Source organism: Rhinatrema bivittatum, chromosome 5 (genome assembly GCF_901001135.1).
Source record: "Rhinatrema bivittatum chromosome 5, aRhiBiv1.1, whole genome shotgun sequence".
In the NCBI taxonomy this organism is placed as follows: domain Eukaryota; kingdom Metazoa; phylum Chordata; class Amphibia; order Gymnophiona; family Rhinatrematidae; genus Rhinatrema; species Rhinatrema bivittatum.
In genome coordinates, this window is record NC_042619.1 from 245,713,418 (window position 1) to 245,739,781 (window position 26,364).

The 26,364-nt window shown below is 42.9% G+C and overlaps 1 protein-coding gene across 5 annotated transcripts in view; it reads left to right on the top strand.

The window, feature by feature from the left end:
• GYG2 (glycogenin 2) overlaps nucleotides 1–26,364 on the top strand; it is an 83,299-nt gene that overhangs the window by 16,615 nt on the left and 40,320 nt on the right. For all 5 annotated transcript variants that reach the window (XM_029603680.1, XM_029603679.1, XM_029603678.1 and 2 more), the window contains exons 2-5: nucleotides 16,781–16,922; nucleotides 18,265–18,439; nucleotides 19,889–20,051; nucleotides 21,840–21,966. In XM_029603680.1, the coding sequence (XP_029459540.1) occupies nucleotides 16,783–16,922; nucleotides 18,265–18,439; nucleotides 19,889–20,051; nucleotides 21,840–21,966 (605 nt within the window). In that variant the 5' untranslated portion in view covers nucleotides 16,781–16,782. The remainder of the gene's footprint in view (nucleotides 1–16,780; nucleotides 16,923–18,264; nucleotides 18,440–19,888; nucleotides 20,052–21,839; nucleotides 21,967–26,364) is intronic.

A 26,364-nucleotide genomic window follows, 5' to 3' on the forward strand; every position in this document is an offset into this window, starting at 1 on the left:
GTAGCATGTTGGCAAGATTTGCCAGGAGAGAAGGAAAAGGATAGAATAAAGCTGGCGGATACCTGTCAAACGAGCAGCAATGCTCCCACAGCTCTTATAGAGCTAGAAACAGTGGTGGTGGATGCCCTTGAACCAGAATTCAAGAAAACAGAGGTAAATTTAAAAAAAAAAAAAAAAAAAAGCTTTTGAATCATGCTCTACTGATTTGGAGTAGCAGGTGTCGGACAATCAAGATGTCATGCTGCAAAAAGTTGAGATTTGTGGGGCTACCTGATTTGAGTGAAGCGAGAACTACCTAAATTTTTGGAAACCTTGCCTTGTCTGAGAACTAGGCCTCACTGTGAAACCATCTCTGCATATTGAGCGAGCTCTCAGATCAGGGACATGAAAAGAGACGGACCACAAGTGGTCATCGCCAGATTTCTGGATTTTGCACAGAAGTCTGAGGATCTTTTGGTGATGCACTCTGGTCTTGGTGTTCCAGGATTACTCTCTGTAGAGGAGAGAATTTGAGTTTTCCTAGCACTTCCCTTACATTCTCTTCTTTAAACAGTTTTGTCTAATCCACCCTCCTCCAATGTTAACTAGCAATGGTCCTTCTCCAGGGTCATCTTTAGTGAGCCACAGAACTGAGGTATTTAACATTTCTGCCTTTTCTTTGTCTCCCTCCACACGTTGAAACTTGTCACCTTTCAATTTCCATTTACAGAAGAAATGTATGGGAAGAGCTAGGAAAACTGAAAGTGGACAAAGCCATGGGGCCGGATGAGATTCATCCCAGGATATCGAGGGAGCTCTGTGCTGGCAGGTTTGCTGCAAGACCTGTTCAGTATTCCTGGGAAATGGGAGTGGTGCAGAGTGATTGGAGAAGAGGTGGTGGATCTGCTTCACAAGAGCGGGAGCAGCGAGGAAACTACAGGCCAATTTAGCCTCATCTTGGTGGTGGGAAAATTAATGGAAACTCTGAAGGAAAAGATAGTGACCTATCTACAGTCAGGTGGGATGCTGGACCCCCAAGCACCATGTATTAACCAGGAGAAGGTCCTGTGACAAATCTGTGTTTTTGTATTTTTTTGTTGTTTTTTGATTGGGTGACTAAAGAATTGGATCAAGGAAGAGCACTCTGATCTCCTTGGATTTCAGCAAAGCTTTTGATACGGTCCTACATATGAGGCTTGGGAGTTAGTGCCAAGGTGGTGGCATGGATTACAAACTGGTTGACGGATAGACTGTGGGATTGGTAAATGGAACCTATTCTGAAGATAGAACAGTATTGAGCAGAGTACCTCAAGGATCGGTGTTGGGACTGTCCTGTTCAACATCTTCATAAGTGACATTGAGGAAGGGATGGAAGGTAAAGTTTTTGGCAGATGATACAAAGATCTGCAACAGAGTAGACAGCAAAGCAATGTGACAGTGATAGCTAAAGCCTGAAGAATGCTGGGCTGCATAGAGAGGAATAACCAATAAGAAAAGGGAGATGATCCCCTTGTACAAGTCCTTGGTGAGGCCTCACCTGGAGTATTGTGTTCAGTTCTGGAGACCGTATCTCTGAAGGGACAGACACAGGACGGAGGTGCTTCAGAGAAGGGTGACCAAAATAGTGGAGGGGGGGGGGTGAAGGGAGGGACTACAAGATTTCATTTTTTTTCTTCAATTGAAACATGTATCATCCTTGTAGAGGATCTTGACGAGACCAAGCATGATTGGCTTTTTTTTTTTTATATATAGAGAGCGTGAAAACTTTGACTCGGCTACATAAATATATGTAAATTCTAAAGGAACTCTGGATAGATTCACTATAGGAAAAGTGGCTTGGGGAGTGTGGGTTTTTTCCCCTGTCCAAAAACGCTTTAAAATTGTTTTAATAATTGAAGACTATTTCAGGGAATATGTTGCGTGTATATATATCACAGGCTTTGGCCTTTAAATAGCAGATAGAGGTTTGTATGAAGTGACACTCAGAGGAGCTCTTGCTCATACATTTTGGTCCTGACCCAAGATACCTTTTTAGAAAGTTATTACATTTATGTTGGTGATTTTGAATTGTACCATCCCTCTTAACATGGAGTTAGTATTGTTTGAAGCCAATCTGCCCAGTTATATTGTAAAAATTGGGGTTCGTGGTTTTGCCGAGAAGGCATATATATTGGGGGGGGGGGGGGGGGAAGTCTATCCTAATAGTGTGGCAGAAAGAAGAACCACCCTCTTATTGGCAATGGATACATTCCTTGCATGAGATGATGTCCATGGAATCTCTGGCCTCCCATATTAATTTCACTTTTCAAACACACTTTTTGGCAGTATATATTCAGAGTTAATCTGGACAGCCTCTGAGTTTGATTCTATTTACTTTGTAAGATGGTTTGCAGGCCCCTTTAGCTGATCCATTTTAGGATTCATAGTAATGCCCTCAATTGAAAACCTAAAATAGGGGAAATGATTATGGTGGAACATTGGGGGTAGGGAGAGATGAGGTTTCTAACTTCATAATTAAGTGTACATGGTTTTTGATCTGGATGCAGATCTTTCTCATGCATGCTCATTGTGGATATCTTGAAAACCTGGCCTGTTTGCAGCCCTCGAGGACTGGAGTTCGCCATCCCTGCATTACATCCTTATCCATTTTAGAATAACATGCATTTTTCCCCTCAATCTATACATAATATCCCATGACAAAGCAAAATTGTTTTGTAGAAATTTGTGCAAATTTTATTAAACCAAAAAACCTTCAATGTCAGAATTACTTATGTATTCAGAGCCTTTGCTATGATGCTCAGGTGCATCCTGATTCCATTGATCATCCTTGAGAGATTTCTCCAGCTTGATTTGAGTCCACCTGTGATACATTCAGTTGATTGGACAGAATTTGGAAAGGCACACGCCTGCCTATATTAAGGTCCTGCAGCTGACAGTGCATATCAGAGAAAAATCAAAACCAAGAAATTGTCTATAGACTCTGGGGCAGGGTACAAAATATTGCTGCAGCATTGAAGGTTTCAAACACAGTGGGCCTCCATCGCTCTTAAATGGAAGAAGTTCAGAACCATCCCAGGACTATTCCTAGAGCTGGCTGCCCACCCACCCAAACTGAGCAATCGGGGGAGAAGGGTCTTGGTCAGGGAGGTGACCAAGAAAACAATTGTCATTCTGACAGAGCTCCAGAGTTCAGGTGGGAAGATGGGAGAACCTTCCAGGAGGACAACTCTCTCTCTCTGCAGCACTCCACCAATCGGGTCTTCATGCTAGACTGGACAGACAGAAGCCACTCCTTACTAAAAGGCACATGACAGCCTGCTTGGAGCTTGCTAAAAGGCACTTGAAGGACTCTCAGAGCATGAGAAACCAGATTCTCTGGTTTGAAAAAGCTTGAACTTTGGCCTGAATGCCAAGCATCATGTCTGGAGGAAACCAGGCACTGCTCATCACTTAGCAAATACCATCCTACAGTGAAGCACAGTGGTGGCAGCATCATGCTGTGGGGATATTTTTCAGCTGCAGGACCTGGGAGACTGGTCAGGATTGAGGGAAAGATGAAGAGAGCAGCTTGAGGAAAACCTGCTCCAAAGCACTCTGAACCTCAAATGGGTGATTCACCTTCAAACAGGACAATGACCCTAAGCTCACCATCAAGACAATGCAGTAATGGCTTCAGCACATGGCTGAAGGTCCTCAAGTGCTCTAGTCAAAGCCTGGACTTTGAACTTGATTGAACATCGCTGGAGAGAGACCTGATAAGTTATGCATTGATGCTCCCCATCCAAACTGACAGAGCGTGAGAGGATCTGCAGAGAAGAATGGAAGGAAATCCCCAAATCCAGGTGTGCCAAGACTGGTGTCATACCCAAGACGTCGTGAGGATGTAATTGCTGAAAAAGGTGCCTCAACAAAATGCTGTGTAAAGGATCTGAATTTATGTAAATAGTGTTTGGCTTTATTAAAAATTTGCACACATCTATAAACCTGATTTCGCTTTTTCATTATGGGGTATTGTGTATAGATTGAGGGGAAAAATGCTTATTTTAGACTAAGGCTGTAACATAACAAAATATGGAAAAAGTGAAGGAGTCTGAATGCACTGTACATACAATAAGTATGCACAATGCATTACATTTTCAGTACAATTGTAAAACAGCTATTTAACTCTAGAGTTGGTGCTCTGAACCTAAGATCAACTTCCCCCTCTTCCTTCCCCTTCAAGACTGCACCCAGTGGGTTATGTTTTGATCTCCTGTTGGAATTTAGACAAGGTGTCTTCAATGGCAATTCAGTATCTTCTTTAGCGCCCCCCCCCCCCCCCCCCCCCCCCCATACACACACACACAGTTGCACACACTCTTACATAATATAAGATCAGTAAATGTTCAGGTTCATTAAATGCATTTGATATTGAAATAGATCTTCCACTACCCAAGAACTTGTTAATCTGCTCTTTGGATCGCCGTTTAGGTCTTTTTCCAACTAATTAAGAGTTCTTAGAAGGTACAAAAATCAGCGTTTATCCCTGTTTTTGCTACTATCACATTAGGTTGTATTTCAGTTATTTCAAATTAGTATACTTTGTATAAAAATATCTAAAGCTCTACTTAAAATGTCTTGCTCCCCCCCCTTCTCCTGCCACTGTGCTGATAGTGTGCTGAATATTCTGCATCAGTCCAACACATGCACCCAGCCATCTTGCAAGAGTAGCAGGGCTAGACTGAGCATGTACCTGAGTGAGTCTTTATAACATGTGCTCTCAAGACTGCTTGTACCAAATGCTTGAGGAGAGCAGGGTCAAGCTGGATGGGCAGTGCTGCAGAAGGAGGAGACAGCATCTACTGCTCCAAGCTCTTGATCCTAGTCATAGACTACATATTGCAAGCCATGGTCTTCCACGGTTGGCAGGCTGGATACAATAGAGATAATGTGCAAGATATGTGGGCTGCAAACCATGGGGATGCAGGCTGGCTAAGCCTTCGTGCTGTAGTTTGTCCACTCCAGCTGTTCTGAATGAAGCATTAGATCAGAAAGGAATGCATAGCGATTGGTTGCCTCAATTATGATACAATAGAACATAAAGCAGAAGAATAAAAATATGTATCCAGGCTAAACATAGCTGATACCATCGGGCTTCAAAAGTGTCTAGCTTTGCATGATTCTGTTCACCAATCAGATGAACTAAAGAGAATGCGTGATGACTGGTTTTTAGCAACCAATCCAACCTGTGCCTAAAGTCATGCTACTTCAAGATTAGGGAAAAGCTAAGGCATGGCTTTTCAGTCAGGCCTTCTGAGTTCCACATCTTTGGACCAAATTCCTGAACCTCGAATTGAGGGACTGTTATACTCAACTGGGTCTGGAAGCTATTCATAAATGGGTTTTCCTATGCTGGATCCCAGTACTATGTTAGTTGCAAATTCTGATTTGACAGTAAACTTTTGTTTACTCAGTTCATTTAACTTTATTGTAATGTTCCTTGAGACCAACTTTGAGAAAACCGCACGGATATCACAAAATGATTGCCCATTCAATTGAGATCACCTAAATACAATGTATCAAACAAATTCTAACTTTGCTCTGATCTTGCAAATGCAGACTCTGCATCAACCCCTCTTCAATGATCTCTCTTCCAGTGACACACAAACTGTCAGTCGCATTGTCCCATATATTCACCCAGTGATCCATTAAAGGGACTTCGGATTGAGTCCTTTTTGTGACACGCCAGTGTTTGTTGAGTTTCCACTGAGCAGTTCATTTTCCCAACGTGTAACTGTGTGTCCATGCAGCTGATAATGTTGATATTAAAGAATGAAAAAACTCATTTCCTTTTTCTTATTTAAAAAAAAGTCTTCATTAACATTATCCATGTGTACTTGTCTTGTAAGCAGAAGACACTAAATGGTCCCTTAGCTTTTCCTCTCTGGGTGTAACTTATGAATGGTACCTCCTGAAAGATTGTGCAAACTCAGCAGAACACATGTGGTGTGAAGTGTTTTGCAGGTGGAAATAACCAGGAGAGTTGGGATAGGTTGCTGTGTGGCAAGAACCCATGCCTCTTTGAAGAGAGAAAAAGATCAGGAGGCTGCTGGAAACTGACATAGTAGGAACAGGAAGCATGGGATTTCTAGAAGGAATAGCTCAGGGAGCCTTAGCCAAGAACCAGTCAGGAAGAAGGCAGTACCACAGAAGAACGTGTTATCAAGTGGGGAATGCACTTGAGGCTTAACTAGTTACTGAGAGAAACTTGAGTAGTTCTCTTAAACATAAGGGATTACTGGGAGGTGGAGAATCCAGGTGGCCAGAATGCTGCCAGGAAGACCATGGTAAGTGCTGCCACTCCAGCTCAATGGGTGAAGAGCTGGAGAACCTTTTTTTCCCCAGGGACCAGGCAGTGTGCTAGCGTACAGCTTAGAGGAGGCTTTTTGGGAGTCGCATGGAGTTTGGGCCAGCCTGTAGTTAAAACGCCTGCTGTACATAATTGAATTGCCCTGGTGCCTGAGGTAATAGATTGCTGCTGTATGTGTGAAATAGGCTTGCACAAGGAGTAAGGATGCTGTGTTGGCTGCAAGTACATTGGCTGTGTACAGGGTTTTTGGAGATATATATTAATGGTCCGGTGCAGGGCATAAGCAGTCTCTGTATCTTTACTTTCTAGTTTACTAGCAATTTCCTACTGGCAACCAAAGATTTAAAAAAAAAAAAAAAAAAAAAAAAGTCTTAAAACAAGAATCTCTACTATAAAGAATCTGTCCATTCAACAGACTGCTTCTTGGACATCTGCAGATTGTGTGTGTGTGTGTGTGTGTGTGTGTATAACTCTTGTAGACATTGCCCAGTTGGAGTACAGATCTTAAAAGAACATGGCTGAAAACTATCAAATCTCAAAATAGCTTCATCACTGGGTTTACTATAATCAGTGTTGCACAGATTTTATGTAGAAAAGAAACTTGAAATAAGTCAACATAGCTGGAATGCCAAATTGAAATTTATTCATTATTGAACCAAAGAAAAAATCTTCATTTTCTTCCATAATATCCAATAAAATAAATATATTATATTTTCTTCCTTAAATTAATTTCTGCCTAAAAATGAAGGGCTATCTTTAATTGTAGATCACAAAGGTTTCCATGGAACACAATTTTTGGTTAATGCCAGCTCATAATTCTACATGGACCTGTATATTCATATTCCAACTTTTTTTTTTTTCAATCAAGTGTACCTCACCACAATAGTTTCTAGGGATGCCAGATTATAAGGTCTCATTGTCACCATGGAAAACTCATTGGAGAGAATTTTATACTTCTAGAATCATACATATGTACAGTAGGTTGTAAAAAAACAAAACCCAAAAAACATAGAACCCCTTTCATCTTCACGGATATTGATCCAATACCCAAAACAAAGGGGTAGCCCTGGGTGTTTGCCACAGTCATGCAGTCACTGGATAATAGTTTTGCCTTAATCTATTTTATTAATGATTCTTTTGGTTTATAAACTCTGCATATTGTGCAAGCTAGGCAGCTTCATAATGGACTCCATTTTGGACTTAACCTTTTGAGATTGAAGATGTCAAGAGTTAAGCACGTTAATACAGATAAGTGTTGCATTATATCCCTCTGATACGGGATCTGCCAAAACATTAGCTGATGTCTGGGTGAAAGGGCTGCATTTGCTGTTTGTTATAGTTAATGTGACTTAACATACAGTTAAATGATTTATATTTGAAACAAAAAAAATCTTTGAAAAAAGAGACGTGAAAGGAATACATTTATAGATTTCTCTCTACCTGGAAGCAGCATTGATGGTGTTGAGAGCTGTGTTTAATGTTGTTGGGGTAAGTGAGTAGTCCCGGTTACCTTAGCCTAGACCCTGTGAGGCCTTTTGAGAAGACAAAAATCTTTTCCTGGCTTGCTGATATCCCTTTCTATTTTACATGACAAGTTTGTGCCAGTAAATAGATTCTTACTGTTTCATCCTTCTAGTATATATTACTGGGATAGCAGGGTTGCTCCCTCTCGATATTTTGGACTAGTTTAATGAAAACATTTAGGTAGTGCTTTTTCTCATGCATATTTCCAGATATCTTTAAAATGCTGTGCACATTTAATGGTTTAAAGTTCACTCATTTTCATCCTCAAGTGTTTTTTATTGTTTTTTTTCCAACTTATGAATTCTGATTCTTGATGATTTTTGTGCTGAACAGTGACCAAGAAAACAGAAGTCCTAGGACATTTAGGTAATGGTATAAAGGAGTGAGGATCTTTATATAACATTTGTGAGTTCAGTACATTGGCTTTGACTTCATAGCATTTGAAATTACCAAGCAAAATTAAAATCTTATTCCAAGCTAAGGCAGAGATCCAAAATGAAACTCATAATGTGAAAAAGATGAGCGAGCAGAACTAAGCTGCAGGTCTGTTAAAATTTTAAAATCAAGAGGATGAGTTATTTCTAATTGGATCGCGTTTGGCCATCTAGGAACTGAATGAGCCTTTCTCCATTCAATGCCATTGATTTTTAGGGAGACTTAAAATCAATTTGCCTACTTAGTTACTAGCAGATCTTTTCATTACTTCAGAACAAATAGTAGAAGTGAAACTATTCTGTAAGATGTTTGATCCATGAATTAAAGCTGACTGTCTATCAGAGCCATCAAGATGTGGGAGGTCTGCACGCGCGTGCTGTACCAGCCTTGGGAGGGAGCTGCAGTCTGTGAACCCTAGAAAAGGACACTTGCTGGAATGACTGGGCTAGACTGGAGTGGGGAAGGGCTACCAATGGGAGCCCAGGTAGTTGTCAGGCCTGGATTTCTGTATAGGTGTACAAGGTTTTTGCCTAGACTAGCAAAATCTATCCAACCTCCCCCCCAATCACTTTCTCACTTTCATCCTCCCTTGAACCTCATTACTTTCCTTCCACCGCCACAAACCTTCTGGCTGCAGTGTAGCCAGGGCCATACTTTGGGGGGAGGAAAAGGAGATTATGAGGTCTGCAAGGAGAGCAAAAAGATGGCAAAAGTCCAAATCTTGTCGCTGGTACACTTTTGATGAAGGGTCATAGTGGTGTAATGCCAGGAAAGGACTGTTCAGGGTCAGATGAACGCCCAAAGGAGCAGGAGGATAATGCAGGCCAGTGACTTTCTTTGCTGGATACGGACTACTCTTTGCACCCTGCTTCCAGCAGTGAGCTCATGGAGCACAAAAGGTGCAGCTCTCAGCTCCACGGTAGGATTTTCACACGTGCATTCAACATTTCAAACTCTCCCCAGTCGTTATCTTGCGAGATGCTTTTCCGATGTGCACTGCTGAGTAGCATGGCCACCAGACATGGACAAGGGGCTCCACCATGTTCAGATGGAATCGGGCTTTCTCTGGAGAGCCCTGCAGATTGGTCAGTGGAGATCAGGTCCTGCTTTTTTTTTTTTTCCTCATTGGTTTGGTTTAGGTTGGAGTATTACATAGAAACGAAACATAGAAATGAAGGCAGAAGAAGACCAAATGGCCTATTCAGTCTGCCCAGCAAAGCTTTCGCACTTTTTTTCTCACTTATCTGTTTCTCTTGGCTCTTAGTAACCTTTTTAATTCTATTTCCCTTCCTCCCCCGCCATTAATGTAGAGAGCAGTGTTGGAACTGCATCTAAGTGAAATAGCTTAATTTTGGGCCGATACAGTGCACTCCGGAGCGCACTGTTAACCCACCATTGGACGCGTGTTTTCCCTTACCCCTTATTCAGTAAGGGGCCGAAAATGCGCGTCCAACCCGCCGAACCTAATGGCGCCCTCGACATGCAAAATGCATGTTGATGGCCCTATTGGGCATTCCCCGTGCGATTCAGAAAACAAAATGTGCAGCCAAGCTGCCCATTTTGCTTTCAGAAATTAGCACCTACCCAAATGTAGGCGCTAACTTCTTCGGGCACCCTCCAACCTAATATCATGGTGATATTAAGTCTGAGGTCCCAAAGGGTGTAAAGTGTAAAAAAAAAAAAAAAAAAAAAAAAAAAGTCGGCCCGTGGCTGTCAGGTCGAAAACTGGATGCTCTATTTTGCTGGCGTCCGGTTTCTGAGTCCATGGCTGTCAGCGGGCTCGAGAACAGGCTGTCAAACCCACTGACAGCTGCCACTCCAGGCCAAAAGGAGGCGCTAGGGATGTGCTAGTGTCCCTAGTGCCTCCTTTTGCCTGTTTCTACCACCGGCCCTCATTTAAATACTGAATCGCACGCACAGGCAAGTGGGCGTTTGCCCGCTGTCCTGCGGACTTTACTGAATCGGCCCGTTAGTTAGGGGTATTAACAGCAATAAGTAAGCTACACCCATGCTTATCTGTTTATCCAGCCTATGTAATTCAGTCCTTGTTGATTGTTGCCTGAATATAGATCCACCTTTTTTCATTCCCCCCCCCATGCCGTTGAAGCAGAGAGCCATGCTGGCTATGCATTGAAAGTGAAGTATCAGTCTTGCTCCCCTGCTGTGCAGGGCAGAATTCCTTTGTCTCGCAGAGTATAGTGTGGTGATCAAGGGATCAGGAGGCAGGCGCCATAGGATGGAATGAGGTGGCATTGGCCCTGGATCACGTGGCCAGAGAGGCAACGCTGGAAGAAGCCGGGAGTGAATAGACTGCCATGCTTCCAGCAGGCATCTCGGAAGCCCAGGGGTGGGGAGGTTGAAATTTAAGATGCAGTAGGGGATAAAATGTTACGTCGAAAACTGGAGTAGGGGATTAACCACAAGTCATGAGCACCCACTGGTTAACTTTTTTTTTTATTTAAACTTGACAAGCTAGAGAGTAGTTGGACTTATGCTCTCTATTTTTAAGTGTTTTGTTTTTTTTGGGCTGGGGGATCTAGCAGAGTCCTTGAAGTAGGGGGTGTGGTATGTGTTACTTTGGGGCCGATGCAATAAAGGCACATAGAAAGCGGGCGCTGAACAGTTAGCGCCTGCTCTCAACATGCGCATGATGCCCCAAAGGGGGGGGTGCCATGCAATATTTAAATTAGGGGGTCACGTTAGCAAGGATGCAAACCCAATCGTGACTGGTCACGAAAACAGACGCCGATTAAACTCTGTTTTAAAACCAATGGTGAGTTATCTGCGTCTGATCTTATCTAAGAAGCCAAGAAATGATGAATTTGCCTGCACTAAGAAGCTGTTCCATGCAGTCACCGTAGGGAAAAAAATTCTAATGTTCCTTTCCACTGAAAAAGATCCTGCTAAAAAGTGAAGGAAAGCATTGGCTTTTTATTTGGCCTTTATTCTTAATTTTTTGCTGTTAAATTACCTTTTTTCATGAAATTGCGAACAATCGGGAGGTTTCAGGCGCCTCTAATCAGAACAGAGCGGAGACTTTCTAGCCCCTGCCGGGCCTCTTGCCTGCTGTTCTTTGCCCTCCTATGTCCTGACTTTCTGACTTGCAGCTTGCATCCTGCTGGGGCTAAATCTCAAGGAGAAAAGCTCAAACACCTGGCCAGGACATTGGATATTCCGTTCAGTGGGCTCCATAAGGTACCGGAAGATAAGTTTTTGTGTTTTTCGCCCTTCTGCCTGTTACCACTTTAGCTGCCTACAGGAATCAGGGTGATATCCCAACACTTTTGTAACTGTATTCAGTCAGAGGGGCCGATGGGTTTTAGTGGCGTTGGTTGGTTTTCACAGCTGTCTGCTGCTGAGGTGGGTGTTTTTTTTTAAATTTTTAAGCTTTTGCAGCACGTGTACTGTCAGGAATGGCCAGCCTTCTAATCACGAAAACAAACGCCAGGTATATCTGCGTCTGTTTTCGTGGCTGTCTGCCAGTAACGAAAACTGACACTTGTTAAACTTGGCATTGGTTTTTTTGTGATGGGCCTGATCTACAATTTTTTTTTCTCTTTTTCTTTTCTTTTTTTTATGCACACATCTGCTCCTGGCAGGCATTAATAGATGAGTTAAAGGTGTCAGATGCACATTTTTTTCTTTTTGCATCGGGAGTGAAGAGCGCTATTACATTCACTCCACGTTAGACGCAGGAAAGACATGGTTTAATGGAACAAAGTCAGCATGGCTTTACCCAGGGCAAGTCTTGCCTCACAAACCTGCTTCACTTTTTTGAAGGAGTTAATAAACATGTGGATAAAGGTGAACCGGTAGATATAGTATACTTGGATTTTCAGAAGGTGTTTGACAAAGTTCCTCATGAGAGGCTTCTAGGAAAAGTAAAAAGTCATGGGATAGGTGGCGATGTCCTTTCGTGGATTGCAAACTGGCTAAAAGACAGGAAACAGAGAGTAGGATTAAATGGGCAATTTTCTCAGTGGAAGGGAGTGGACAGTGGAGTGCCTCAGGGATCTGTATTGGGACCCTTACTGTTCAATATATTTATAAATGATCTGGAAAGAAATATGACGAGTGAGATAATCAAATTTGCAGATGACACAAAATTGTGCAGAGTAGTTAAATCACAAGCAGATTGTGATAAATTGCAGGAAGACCTAGTGAGACTGGAAAATTGGGCATCCAAATGGCAGATGAAATTTAATGTGGATAAGTGCAAGGTGATGCATATAGGGAAAAATAACCCATGCTATAATTACACGATGTTGGGTTCCATATTAGGTGCTACAACCCAAGAAAGAGATCTAGGTGTCATAGTGGATAACACATTGAAATCGTCGGTTCAGTGTGCTGCGGCAGTCAAAAAAGCAAACAGAATGTTGGGAATTATTAGAAAAGGAATGATGAATAAAACGGAAAATGTCATAATGCCTCTGTATCGCTCCATGGTGAGACCGCACCTTGAATACTGTGTACAATTCTGGTCGCCGCATCTCAAAAAAGATATAATTGCGATGGAGAAGGTACAGTGAAGGGCTACCAAAATGATAAGGGGAATGGAACAACTCCCCTATGAGGAAAGACTAAAGAGGTTAGGACTTTTCAGCTTGGAGAAGAGACGACTGAGGGGGGATATGATAGAGGTGTTTAAAATCATGAGAGGTCTAGAACGGGTAGATGTGAATCGGTTATTTACTCTTTCGGATAGTAGAAGGACTAGGGGACACTCCATGAAGTTAGCATGGGGCACATTTAAAACTAATCGGAGAAAGTTCTTTTTTACTCAACGCACAATTAAACTCTGGAATTTGTTGCCAGAGAATGTGGTTCGTGCAGTTAGTATAGCTGTGTTTAAAAAAGGATTGGATAAGTTCTTGGAGAAGTCCATTACCTGCTATTAAGTTCACTTAGAGAATAGCCACTGCCATTAGCAATGGTTACATGGAATAGACTTAGTTTTTGGGTACTTGCCAGGTTCTTATGGCCTGGATTGGCCATTGTTGGAAACAGGATGCTGGGCTTGATGGACCCTTGGTCTGACCCAGTATGGCATTTTCTTATGTTCTTATGTTCTTATGTTCCCTTATTGCATTTAGGGGATTGATTGGCGCCTATTTTACCTGCGTCTAACTGCACGTTAAGAGTGCACTCGGCTCAGTGCACCATATTGCATCGGCCCCATTGTCCAGCTACTTATTTCGAATATAGCCTGTTAAGTAGCAAGTTATCCAGCCACATGTGGCTGGATAACTTGACTGCTCCAAGGCAGCCCTGGAGGAGTTGCTTCTCAACCCAGTCCTCAGGGCACACCTAGCCAGTCAGGTTTTCAGGCTATGCACTTTGGAAATCTACCTCATGTATATTGATAGATTTCCAGGCTATGCACAATCAATCAAATCTATCAGATTTCCATAGTGCATAGCCTGAAAACCTGACTGGCTAGGTGTGCCCTGAGGACTGGGTTGAGAAGCACTGAGCTAACTATTTAGATATCGCTGATTTAACTGGATAACTTTGCTCTTCCCCAGAACTCCTGTAATCCATTTTGGGGGGCGTGTGTGGGGTGTGGGATATATTTAAATGTTGGATTTGTCCGGTTAAGTTTGGGACTTAGCTGTACAAATATTTTTCAATATGGGCCTCCAGATTTCATTTCTCTGAATAGCATAACATGCCCCTCTTCCCCCCACCTTGGACTCCTAGCTGCATTTAGTTTAGAACTCCAATAAACATGGCTGAATAGTTTTCCTGGCTGATATTTGACTAATATTTTTGTCAGCAAAATTCTTTATTTAGGTATTAGTTTAGTACTAGGGTTGTCCTTAAAAATAAATAAACAAAAAAACCCCTGCTTTTGAATAGCAAGTGTATGACAATTTTTCTACTCTGTTAAATCCCTGACTAATGTAAAATAATTAGCACTGAGATTTCCATGTGTTTGCTGTTGAAAAGCTGTTTAATCACGTTTGAAAATGCATTTTTCTATCAGGCTTATGATATTCGTAGAAGAAATGGTGGTAATGCTAAGGGGTGGGTTTTTTTCTGTTTTCAATGGGGCATGAGGAAAATTTCATGCAAACTTTAAGGATATTGTAGAGATCCAGTGAGCCAATAATCAAAACACAAAACTGCAGCAAAGAGCAAAATATTATGCTTGAGAAACCTAATGAAATGCAGACAAGCAGTCATTTATAAGACTGTGAAATGCTGCCTCTTGAGTTTCAGGCTCCTGAAGGTGCTGAGGGAAGAAGCTGATAAAGGGGGCTTGTTCTACTATCATCCAGAAGCAATGAAAACTCTTCTGTTCTCAGTTTTGCCCATCATGGATTTCTCTCCAGAGGGCCCAGGATAATTAGTGTAGATATTGTAATGTATTTTCTCCATTCATTTTACATGTTAGAGTATGCAGACAACATTGTATGACTGAAAAATGTGTGGCTTGTTTTTCCTGTAATATAAAATCAAAAGCAAACACAGCTAGAGGCACGACGACACACATCCTTGGGACTAAACTCAAAATGAAGCATGCACAAACTGCATTGGTCTGTTTATTGTTTCTTCAACATTTTTTGAATCACTTATTGATTTAGTTTAGAGTCTTGATTTGTTGCATTTCTGTAATACAGCTACATCTGGAACTGATCTATATTAGGCCCAGCCTGCCATGCGGAGGGGGTTTGATTCCTGGCTCAGGGCTTCTGCTCCCTGGGTCAGCTAAGGATGCGTTAGTGACCTTAAGCCTGAGTCACTAAAGTACAAGTGGCCCAAGTATGCTCCACATCTAATGGTGCTTGAGCAGCCTCATGCCAATAGTAGACCCTTCTCGCACTGCTGGGTCAAATCTGCCTGCCCCCCTTCACCCTTTCCCCTGGCTTGCTGATGTCCTGGTCATTTCACGTATCCAGGACGTGATGGCAGGGGCATCAGTATACACCCTCCCAGCACAAGGCTGTTGCCCCATCTGGAATAGTCTGCTCCTGCTGCCCAGAATCCCCCTTCAGTCAACCAATTTAACTCCACTTGAACCTACCTCCTCTCCCTCATGTGTAAGACTCCAGGTTGGCAGTCCACGCGTATGGCCCATGCACTTGCAGTTCTTGAAGGCCCCAGCCTGAATCCTATGTCCTTTCCTTGCATGTACCGAAAAGCAGCTGCTTTGGGGCTTTCTCTATTTTTAGCCAGGAAAGGGGGTGAGCAATTAACATCCTCCCTTGTTTGGCTCAGGTGATAAATGTAACTTTATTTATAATGCTTATATTCCGCAACTTCCAAACTGTGCGAGTTTGTCCAGGATGGATTACATAAATACATATACAATTAAGACATAGAACAAATCGCATCCATATCATTTAAAACGCTTGCATCGCATTTGCACCAACTTACTGTATTGTGGAGCACCAGGGAACTATTTTTTTTTTTGCAAAGATAAATGTAGAAACTACTGCATCTATTTGGCAGTACAGGGGGGGTGACTTTGTGAGATCGCGCATGAGTTTTAATGCCAGTTTTCAAAACGGACTTTGCGCGTATACATCAACTAACAGGCCGATACAGAACGTTTGGCCACGCATTTTTGACGCGCTATTCCTTATACTGTAAGGGGCAATAGCACGTGGAAAACATGCAGCCAACCCCTCAAAATGAATAGCGCTCATCACATGCAAATGCATGATAATGAGCCTATTAGTCACCCGAAATACAGAAAGTAAAATGTGCGGCCAAGCCACCCATTTTACACTCGGAAATTAACTCCTGCCCAAAGGCAGGTGTTAATTTCAGATGGCACCGGGCAAGTGTACAGAAAAAACTGCTTTTCTGTACACCCTCCGACTTAATATCATAACGATATTAAGTCGAGGGCCCAAAAATTAAAAAAAAACCCCAACTTTAAAAAAAAAAAAAAAAAAAAAAAAAAAAAGGCCATCTGGTTGGAAAACAGATGCTCAATTTTGCGACATCCATTTTCTGAACCTGTGGCTGTCAGTGGGTTAGACAACAGACGCCGGTAAAATTTAAGCGTCGGTTGTCTCCTCCTTTATTGGTGTCAGCACTAACTTAAATACTGAATCACATGTCCAGGAGAGCAGCCTGGGCGCACGTTGGAAGAGTGGGCGCTGGCCTCACGGCCCTCCCACTTTTTTTTTTTTTTTTGAATCTGCCTGTTAGAAAATTATCCCAGCAAACTGCACAGAGTGTTTGCTACGAGAATTTCTGCACATGCTTTAAAAAAAAAAAAAATTGTGCATGTAAATACCAATCCTGCCCAGACTCCAGCCTCTGGAATGCCTCTCCTTAGGAGAAAATCGGTCACACAATATCCTATAGGGACACTTCTGTGGGCAAAGAGATTCTTTATATGCAGAAGTCCCTTGGAATATTACCCTCCCTGGGACCGAGAAATGTGTTTTTGTGTTTTTAGATTTGTCTATTTGCTGTAGCTGGTAAGCAACTCCTATAAGTGCTGATACATAACTTACCTTTATATCTTCACAGTGATGGAGCAGGCATTCGTAACATTGGCCACAAATGATGTTTACTGCCAAGGGGCACTTGTTCTTGGCCAGTCTTTAAGGACTCACGGGACTTCCAGGAGGCTGGCACTGTTGGTTACTTCCCAGGTCACCCATGGAATGCGGTAAGACTTTTCTGCGAGTGTTAGATTATAGAGAACTGGAATCTCATAGGATGAGAAGCAGGATCGGAATAGATTTAGGTGCCAGGCCAAGCCAGAGAAAAGGTTTCCCTTCTTTTCCTTGTAGTTTTTGCCCTTTTTTTTTGTATTTGCCTCTTTCTCTTACATTTTGGTGCTAAAATTCCAGGTGCCAAACTTTTAGGCACCCAGGAGACCTGGCTGCCAGGATTTTTCCAGCCCTGCAGATAAGCACTGGACTGATTTCTTATGACAACTGGCATATGTGGCACAGATATTAGCAATGACTCCTGATGGAGCTGTATCCTGCTCCTTTAATGACTAATACCTGCCTCTGCCCCTAAATGCATGCAACTTTAATGCTGCAAATGGGATATAACAGTACTCCTGGGAAGAAGTAACTGCTATGGCTTTGATCTGGGGAAGCTTTCTGTTAGGCCTCAGGACAGAGGAGGTGGAGGTAAGCAGAGAGAGTGAAGGGGGAGGGAAAGAAGCTGAAAAGTGGAGCAAAGGACACTTAAAGACATATATAGTAAAAATGAATCTGTGGAACAGTGTATGCTCACTGCAGAGGTTAGAAAGTTGATGGGGAGGGGGGGTTGCCTCTGGAGTCAGCACAGTATTCCTGGCATCTAACTTCTCATGCAATATCATCGCACACTTTTTCTAATGGGCCCTTTCTGCAGGTAGAGCATTACTGCAGAAGACCTTATGAAAATGACCCTCCCTTGGAACTTGTTATAGTCCCATTGGTCCCTAATGCTTAGAAAAGATATATCCTGCTACTGAACCACGCCACGTCAGAGCGAACGCTCTCTGGACAGATCAGAGTATTTTGCTAGAGTAGCCTAGCTTTCACCTTCTGTTCTGCACTTGCTGAGAGTTGATGGAAGACCTTTACTTTCTGTGACCTGCTTATAAACGTGTGTTTGCTTTACCATTACTCTGGGATCCAAGCTGAAGTATCTGCACTCTCTGATACTGCCCGTCTTAATTTTCAAGTGATGCACACTGCACAAAACTCTGAATTTGTTAACTTGGACCATGCTAAGATCCTGTTACCCCACCATCCATTATCTGACTTGACCTGATTTTACCCTGTTTTGTCTTCTAAGAATCCTTAGAATCAACTCCCCTTCCAGTCCCTCTAATTATTGAATTTTGGTAGGCCTTTCCCTATTGAATTCTGTTCCTTCTCTTCTGCTGTTTTTCTCACAGACCTTGAAGGGCTTATTCTCTGTTCAACAGCCTATATTCTGACTCATTCCCATCTCTTCTGTAGTTAAATCCCACTGTAACTCCATTGTGGACTCTCTGGTCTTTTTAGAACTGTCCTTAGCAGAGTGTTCGATGAGGTCATCGAAGTAGGCACCTTGGACAGTGCAGACTCTGAACACTTGGCTCTGATGAGGCGACCGGAACTGGGTATAACCTTCACCAAACTTCAGTGCTGGACTCTCACTCAGTATAGCAAATGTGTCTTCATGGATGCTGACACCTTGGTGAGTCATCAGGAAGACTTGAGTTTTTGGCTCAGTGGTGAATTTATGTATGCTAAGAGGTGACACATCCCAAAAGGATGTACATGAGTCGAAAGTAACAGCAATTTCTGGTGTGGATGAAAAACTCAAGCTGCAACAAACGATTCAAAACTTTGGTGGTTTTGCTTACATATAACACTTTTTTAGTTTTAAGAGGGTTAAGAATATCCTAAACAGTGTGCCTTTCTTAATGTTTTGTTTTTTTTTACTTTTTGTTACAATATACATTGAAAAGATTATGCATTGAAATATGTAAGGGTCACTTTATAAATATTATATCCCTCATAATGTAGGCTCATTTTTCAGAGGAAATTAGTTAAGTATATTGCTTCATACATACATTTTTTTTTCTCTGTCTTTACAAAAAGGTAATTGTCATAGAGCAATGTTTTTCTGTATTGGGTTCAACATAATTAATTCTGCATTAAGCTTTGATTGGGCAACTTGTTGCTAGTAATGAAAGGGTACCATTTCTGCATAAGCCCCGTCACTAGCTTATTGCATTTTTTTTCAGAATTAGATGGAAAAAGAATTAACAAATGGCATTTGCCACATTTTGTGGACTTTTTTGTTTTGCCAGTTCACTGACCCAGTAAATATTCTCACTTTGACAGACTTTCAGATTTATTTCTCAAGTGTTTCAGATCTTTAAATTTAAATAAGTATGAAATGTGCACTAAAAGGAAATCTACCAAGCTTCCAGTGGACATCCCTGCTTCTATCTCATTGGTGATGGGCAATTTCTGACAGCTATCAGGTTTAATGTGCAGCAGCACCAGTAATTGGAAACCTGAAAACTATCAGAAATCAGCAGAATTGCCCAATCAGATCCACCAGTTTGTCATTCCTGGTGAATAAAGTGATACAGCATGGTTTTTCAGGCTTGTGGGATCTATGTAGCTGCCTTCTAAGCTTAACAGCCTTTGTGCATGTGTCAACATATAGGGACCTAGACATAGTACTAGAGCTTTCATTGTTCTTGGCTTAGTTTTTTTTGCCTTGGCTTAGTTTCAGCGACTTCCCCTCCCGATAAACATTTGCATTTGTGCAGTAACCCTGCCTTTATTAAGGGTTTCGGAGTTGTATCTGCTTCCCAGTTTGCTATGAAGCAGCCACTTTGCTGCTGCTGCTTCTCTGCTTTCGGCACTGACACCAGGCAAGGTTTCTTAACTTGAGTCTAGTGCCGTATATTCCAGGGGCTTTCCAAACCTGTCCTAGTGACCCCCCCCCCCCCCACCACCACCACCACCGAGCAAGCTGCTTGGTGGTGGTCTCCCAGTAAATCTGCATGAGATGTTAGCCTTGCATATGCTGGAGACCTGGTGTATGCTCTCCTGAAAACCCGCCAGGATGGGGCTTGGGAAGTCCTGCTCTGTGTGTAAGCTTTCCTCCTGGTTTTTCTCTTTCGAGGTGCTGTGCAACGTTGACGAGCTCTTTGACCGCGATGAGTTTTCGGCGGCCCCTGATTCCGGTTGGCCGGATTGCTTTAACAGCGGGGTCTTTGTCTTTAGACCTTCCCTGGAAATGTATGCGCGCTTGCTACAGTTTGCTGTACAGCACGGCAGCTTTGACGGTAAGTCCATGATGCCCATGAAAAGTGAGGACAAGAAATGGCTTTAGTTTTTATGTGGCAAGAAGCAAGTGTTGATTCCATAGTTGAGAGCTACTTGGTTACATCTGACTGTAATTATACCTGGGCTAAGCTGATTCCTTGTGATGCTATAACGTAGGTCATATTCTGGTCTTAGCCATATCTTTTTAAGCTATTTAGTTCCCCCTCTTTTTTTTTTTTTTTTTGTTTAAATAAAAATCACCCTTGTTCTTTCCCAGCTAACTTTGCATTTATTATCTGAACTTTTTATGCATGCATTCTAATTAGGATGGTCTTTCGAGCCACCCTGCTGTATGCTGAGCCTGCAGAACTCATGCTGAGAATCGCAGAAGTGTGTTAGTGTGTTCAAAAGATGTCACCAAGGATGCCTGTGATCCCTTTAAGATTCAGGGGCTATATGACATGACCCAGGCCAGCCCTGACAGGCTGATCTCATTTGCGTTTTTGCACCGTAGTATGTATGGATTTGTAGTTCCAATTCTTCAGTGGAAGAGGGCAGGCAGCACAGAGGAACTTTTTTATTAAAAAAAAAAAAAAAAAAAAAAAAAAAAGCCACATACTGTTTTCTGAAAATTAAGATAGTTGTGTTTCAAGGTCCTCCCTCTTCCCCCTCCACCCTCAAATGCACTGTGCACATAATTTTATCTGCATAGTGAGCAGTTTTCAGAAAGCCCATTTCCTTGGGTAAAGCACAGTTTCACTTGTGGAAATGGGCTTTGAATGTGTTTTTTTTTTCTTTTTTTCCTGGACTTGAAGCAGTCATCTCAGAGTGGACCCTCAGATGTCACAGACTGGGGGGCCATCATATTAAGAAAATAGTGCAGGGAGGAAACTTCTGTTGATTTTATGGTGCTCCCAGCTGTCGCTTCAGCTGTCAAAACGCCTGCTTTTCCTGCAGTCAGAGAGCGCTGGTGGCCCATGGGCTGATGTGACCTTTCCGTCCGAGAATATGGTGGTAAATAGTTTTTATAGCAGCCCCATATAAACAAAATGAGCCTTACCTCCAATGATATGGGAGCAGCACCTGTTGGAGGCCCTCAGCAAGCATTCCTCTGTGGCAGCCTGGGACTGTGTTTTCATTGCCAAGGAATGATGGTGAGGGAGGTTTGGGGGTCAGCATGCTGAAAGCGTATCCTCCCATCTTTTTGATGTGGTTGCAGCATGGTATTAATGCTTCATTATGGAAAACAAAAGTTTTGTCTGCAACAAGATAGCACACATGACAGAGCCACCATGCCAGTGCACACTCTCTCGGACCACAGGAACATCATTCTCTTTTGCGAGTTCAGTTACTTGGATTAGTTTAGTTCTGTTCATGCTTTTTATTCCTTTTTGGAGTAGCTAAAAATGCATTGTGGAAGAGACCTGTTGAAAGCAGTAGTCTGCTCACATACAAATCCTAACTTGCTCCATTTTTAGCCTACTTACTGGGCTTATGTGATCACTGTCTTCACTCCTCCTCTCCCCCTGCCAATAACTTGTGTTGAGTGTCTCTTAGCCACTACAGGTTTTCAGAATGTCGAGGGCCAAAGACTATCCCGAGAGGGTGTTTTTTAGTTTGGGGATCTAGGTGGGCGCCATTAGTTCTGCACAAAACTTCTTGTTACCCCTTAATCCTTGAGAGAATCCATGTCTCCATTGGATTCTTGGTTTGTATGTCTGCCTATACTGTGGCTCCTACTGTATTTTTTACTTTTTTTTCTTTCCTGGTTTCTTTTGGTTTTCTTTTATTTACTCGTTTCTGCAAAGGGGGAGACCAAGGCCTTCTGAACAGTTTCTTCAGTAACTGGGCAACAACAGATATCAGCAAACATCTGCCCTTCGTATATAACTTGAGCAGCAGCTCGGTTTACACCTACACCCCTGCTTTCAGACAGTAAGTATTGTTTCTGTCTTCCTATTTAGGATCACTTATATTCAGCCAATCCAAATGCCCTTGCTCTTGGCAGATTACAAAGGTAACATAAAATATCATGTGTCATATGCCAAATTCTTTCCACGCAGTGTTCTTAAAATGCAAGGCAAGCTTAGGTGCGGATAAAAGGACACACTGATGCCATTCAATCAGTACTAGACTGGTCAGAATATCAACATCTTGTTTTTAAAAATTTTTATAATGGTGTATTTTCTCATTTACACATTTTGGAGAAAAAAAAGCATATACTTTTGATAATGGCCACATCTCCCTGACGTTTTAAAAATGTTTTCTCTAAGTCAATTTACCTAGTTATAGTGCTTGGTGCTTTAAAAACAAAAAACAGCAGTTAGATTAGAGGAAGTAGGGCAGACTGTGGCCCATGGACCAAAACCAGCTCATGGTAAGAGTGTGGGTTGTTTTGTTTTTTTTTTGTGACCGCGAGAAGTACAGGAAGTGCATTCTGTGTTTTAAAAGGGGCAAACTAAGGTGGATGCCCCTCCACACCCCTTGCCCAATTCAGTGCAGCCAAAAATTTTCACTTTTTTAAAATTACTGATACCTACTCAGAAATTTTATATAATACTCTGAATGAGAATATGGGAGTCTTTGGCAATTACAAAAAACAAACTACTTTGTCTAAAATAGTTTGCTTATTCTGCCGCTCCAGTGGTGGTTGCAGAAAGGCTGTGGATTTGACTCTTTTAAAATAGATTGTCTTTTTTTTTCCTGTTCAAAATGTGTTCATTTTCTTTGTCTAAAGACTGCATGTTTCACTGTTGATTAACCAGATATGTGAGATTCACACGTTTCCAGGTTTCTTTTGAACTTTAAATTGATAGGTGGTAATGAGAGAGGCTTGATCTTCTCACTACAGCATTAGTTCCTGAATAGCAGTTTAAGGAACAGAAAATTCAATACTAGTAACATAAGCCACCCAAGTCAAGAAATTCAGCTTCCTTGCTGCTCTCGTCCAGAGTGCCAGAATCTTTTTTTTTTTTTTGAATTTATTCCATCACTTCCTAGCGTGTAGCCAGATGGACTCAGGATCAGTGGGTATTATGCTCTTCTGCTAGCGGATGGGAGACTGAGTCAGATTTCAAGCTGACGTCACTCTAGATATACCCCAGCAGTAACCTCAGCTCTTCAGTATCTCTCCATCTCCTAGCAGATGCAGACACTATCCCACACACTAGAATAGTTTTAAGAATTACAGCAAGGAGAAACAAAGTTTACCTTTAAGAAGATCGAGCCCCGCTCTCCTGCAGTGATACCTAAGGCTCCCTCCCCAGTCGAATTCCTGGGGGAGGAATCAGAGGTGAGCCTTGGTCACACATGATCAGTAAGCACGGAGACCAGGTAAGAAAAAGAGAAAACTTTAAATTCAGATCTCCAGAGCTTGGATTGCTATACTGAATCTCTCTTCCGGCAAGGTTAAGAGAGAGCAGCCTTGGGCTAGGCCCCAATCCAGTTCAGGGGTCCACACACATGGAGACCATCGGCTGACGCCATCTTACGTGCGGGTATCGTCTGCACCATCTTCCCTTCTAGACGGCGGTACGTGCCGGGCAGCCGATCCACCTAACTTGCATGCGTCCAATACAGACTAGCGCACCCCGCATGTAAACGCAATGGCACCGGCAGGCCGGAAGGCGCACTCTTTGCTCAGCCTACCACATAAGAGCCACTCAGCCTGAACTGGAGTCTTGCCTGTTGCCAGCATTGCAGGAAGCCCAGGGGGAACCAAAGCCTGGTCCCTCACTGTCAGGGATGGGTGAGGAACTACTACAGGCACAGTTCCCTGGACCTATGCATCTGAGATGACTTCTGCACAAGAGGGCACACCAGGGGCTCCTACGCCAACTCCACCTGGGATTAACATGGATCCAGGGACCTCTCCTAGCTAGAATTTTTTTCCAAGGGCTGCAAGCCTTCGTTCAGGCACAATCAGCCCTGGCTACGCCATAGGCTCAACCCCGGCCAGAAGCACAAGATCCTCCCGGCCATGCTCGGATGCCTCACCTAACCAAGAATCTCCCTGATAGGGACCCAGACACATCAGATGATGGCGACTCCCTGGAAGAAGGAGAAATTCTACCAGGCCTCGAATCATACCAAACCATGCTTTGCTTCGTCCACAAGGATGAATTACCAGCCCTTCTTTCCCAGACTCTGGGTATTCCAGGCACAGACCCGATGGCAGAACCAAAGAAGAACCCCATCCTGGTGTCCCTTCGTAAAGCCTCAAGCTACTTTCCAATGATGGAAGCCATCCAGGAACTGATTGACCTGGAGTAGGATGCCCCAGAGTCCAGCTTCAAAGGGGGTCTGGTCTTGGAAGCCCTATACCCTCTAGAACCAGTGACCAAGGAACACCTGTGTCTTCCAAAAGTGGATGCCATGGTCTGTGCCGTCTCAAAGCGAACAAAAATTCCTGTTGAGGGAGGGGCTGCATTGAAAGATACTCTGGATAGATTGGAATCCATCCTTAAGCAGGCCTTCGAAGCAACAGCAATGACACTACGGATTGCTTGCTCTTCTCTTGAGGCAAATAACTCCGGAACGTATACTGGTGAGACGATGGAACCTGCAGCAGCCTTCCTGACTGACGCAAGCTCAGACCTGGTGCGTATCTCAGCCAGAGACATAGCCTTGGTAGAGGCAGCCAGAAGACAACTATAGCTACAAAATTGGTCTGCTGATGCAACATCTAAAGCAAATCTCACAAGAATGCCCTTTAAAGGATCTCTTGTTCAGAAGCGAACTGGAGAAGTTAGCCAGCAAGTGGGGCAAATCACCAGTGCCTCAGCTACTGAAAGACAGGAATAAAAGATCTCAGCATCCCTCTCCCAGAAGAACAAAGGGCAGAGGCTTGCAATGCTTTAGACCCTACAGGAACTCTCAATTCCAGGCACATCGTTCCCTCCACAAGGTCCCAGCCCTTTCGGAACAAACCAAGAGGAGCAGGCCTGGGGGCAGGCTCCAGCCATGCTCCACAATGAGAATGGGCCGACCCATCCACAGGAAGAGGAAATAAGGGGTCGACTTGCCTTCTTCTACCAAAGATGGGTCGATCAGGTCAGACAAATGGGTACTAAACATCATTCGAGAAGGTTACTCTCTGGAGTTCCGCAGCATCCCTTGAGACAAATTTGTCACTCTGCCACTCTTACACCAAGAGGCTGGCAGTGGAAGCCACCCTGACAAGACTACTCAGTCTGAAGGCAAGAACTCCAGTCCCCTCGCCCCAACAAAATACAGGGTGCTATTCCATCTATTTTATCGTTCCCAAAACCTCGGAAAGCAAACCTAGAGACTAAACAAATATGGGTAAGCCGCTGCCTACCCTTAGTTCAAGACACCCACAGTTGTCCGGTGTCTGCATTAATTGTTTGAGTGCACTAGCAGTCTCCAGTTTTTTGAACCAGTTCATTCAAGTTAATTGAGCAAAGATATATCCACAATGGCTTTTCGACAAGAATACTGAAGAGCTGAAGTTACTGCAGGGGAATATCTAGAGTGACATGATCTTGAAATCTGACAGTCTCCCATCTGCTAGCAGAAGAGCACAATATCCACTAGTCCTGAGTCAAGTCTGTCTATACTAAAGAAAACAAAATTAATTTCTCCATTAAGTTTTCTATGATCCTATCCCATGATTGTGTAATCAGGTTATAATAATTTTGTCATACACTGGAGGATCCCAGAATCCTGGCTGACATATAGGCAATCAAGTTTTATTTATTTTTCCTAAACCTGTACCACTTTTAGAGTGTTTCTGGTGCCACACAGACAGCGTATTGATTAGTTGCAGCTTCTGTAGATCCTGAAGCCTTGGCGATGGCTGGCTTTGATAGTGCTGCATTTTTCCCTGTGCCAGTGCTTAGGTACACCAGAGATGGATAGTTAACTTAATTTCCAGTTGATCTGTGGCTTCCCCTTCACTTCTTTGCTATTAGCCTGGGATAAGCACAGAGGATTTTTTTTTTTAATTTCGTGGATTTTTTGCTCTGCCAACCTTACTGTGAAATGTTTTTTTTTTTCTAATTCATTTTATCGCCTTGGAGCTTTATACTGTGCCCTCTTGTGTTTAAACTCTTCAGCTGAAGGGATTTTTTTTTTTTCCACTGCTTATGCAGTACTTGTTTGGTGGCGGTATATGATGTGTTCCTTAAAAGGAGATGGGGTAACACATCTTTAAGCCTCATCTCATGAGGCTTTTGTTGCTGTTCCTATAGCATTTTGGCAGTCCTGCTCTGGACTGTCTCCGCTGTGTCTGCATGCCTTTAGAAGGTATGGCCTTCAGAATTGGACACTTTCTAAATGAAGTCTTTTTTTCAATAACTAAGGCATTTATCA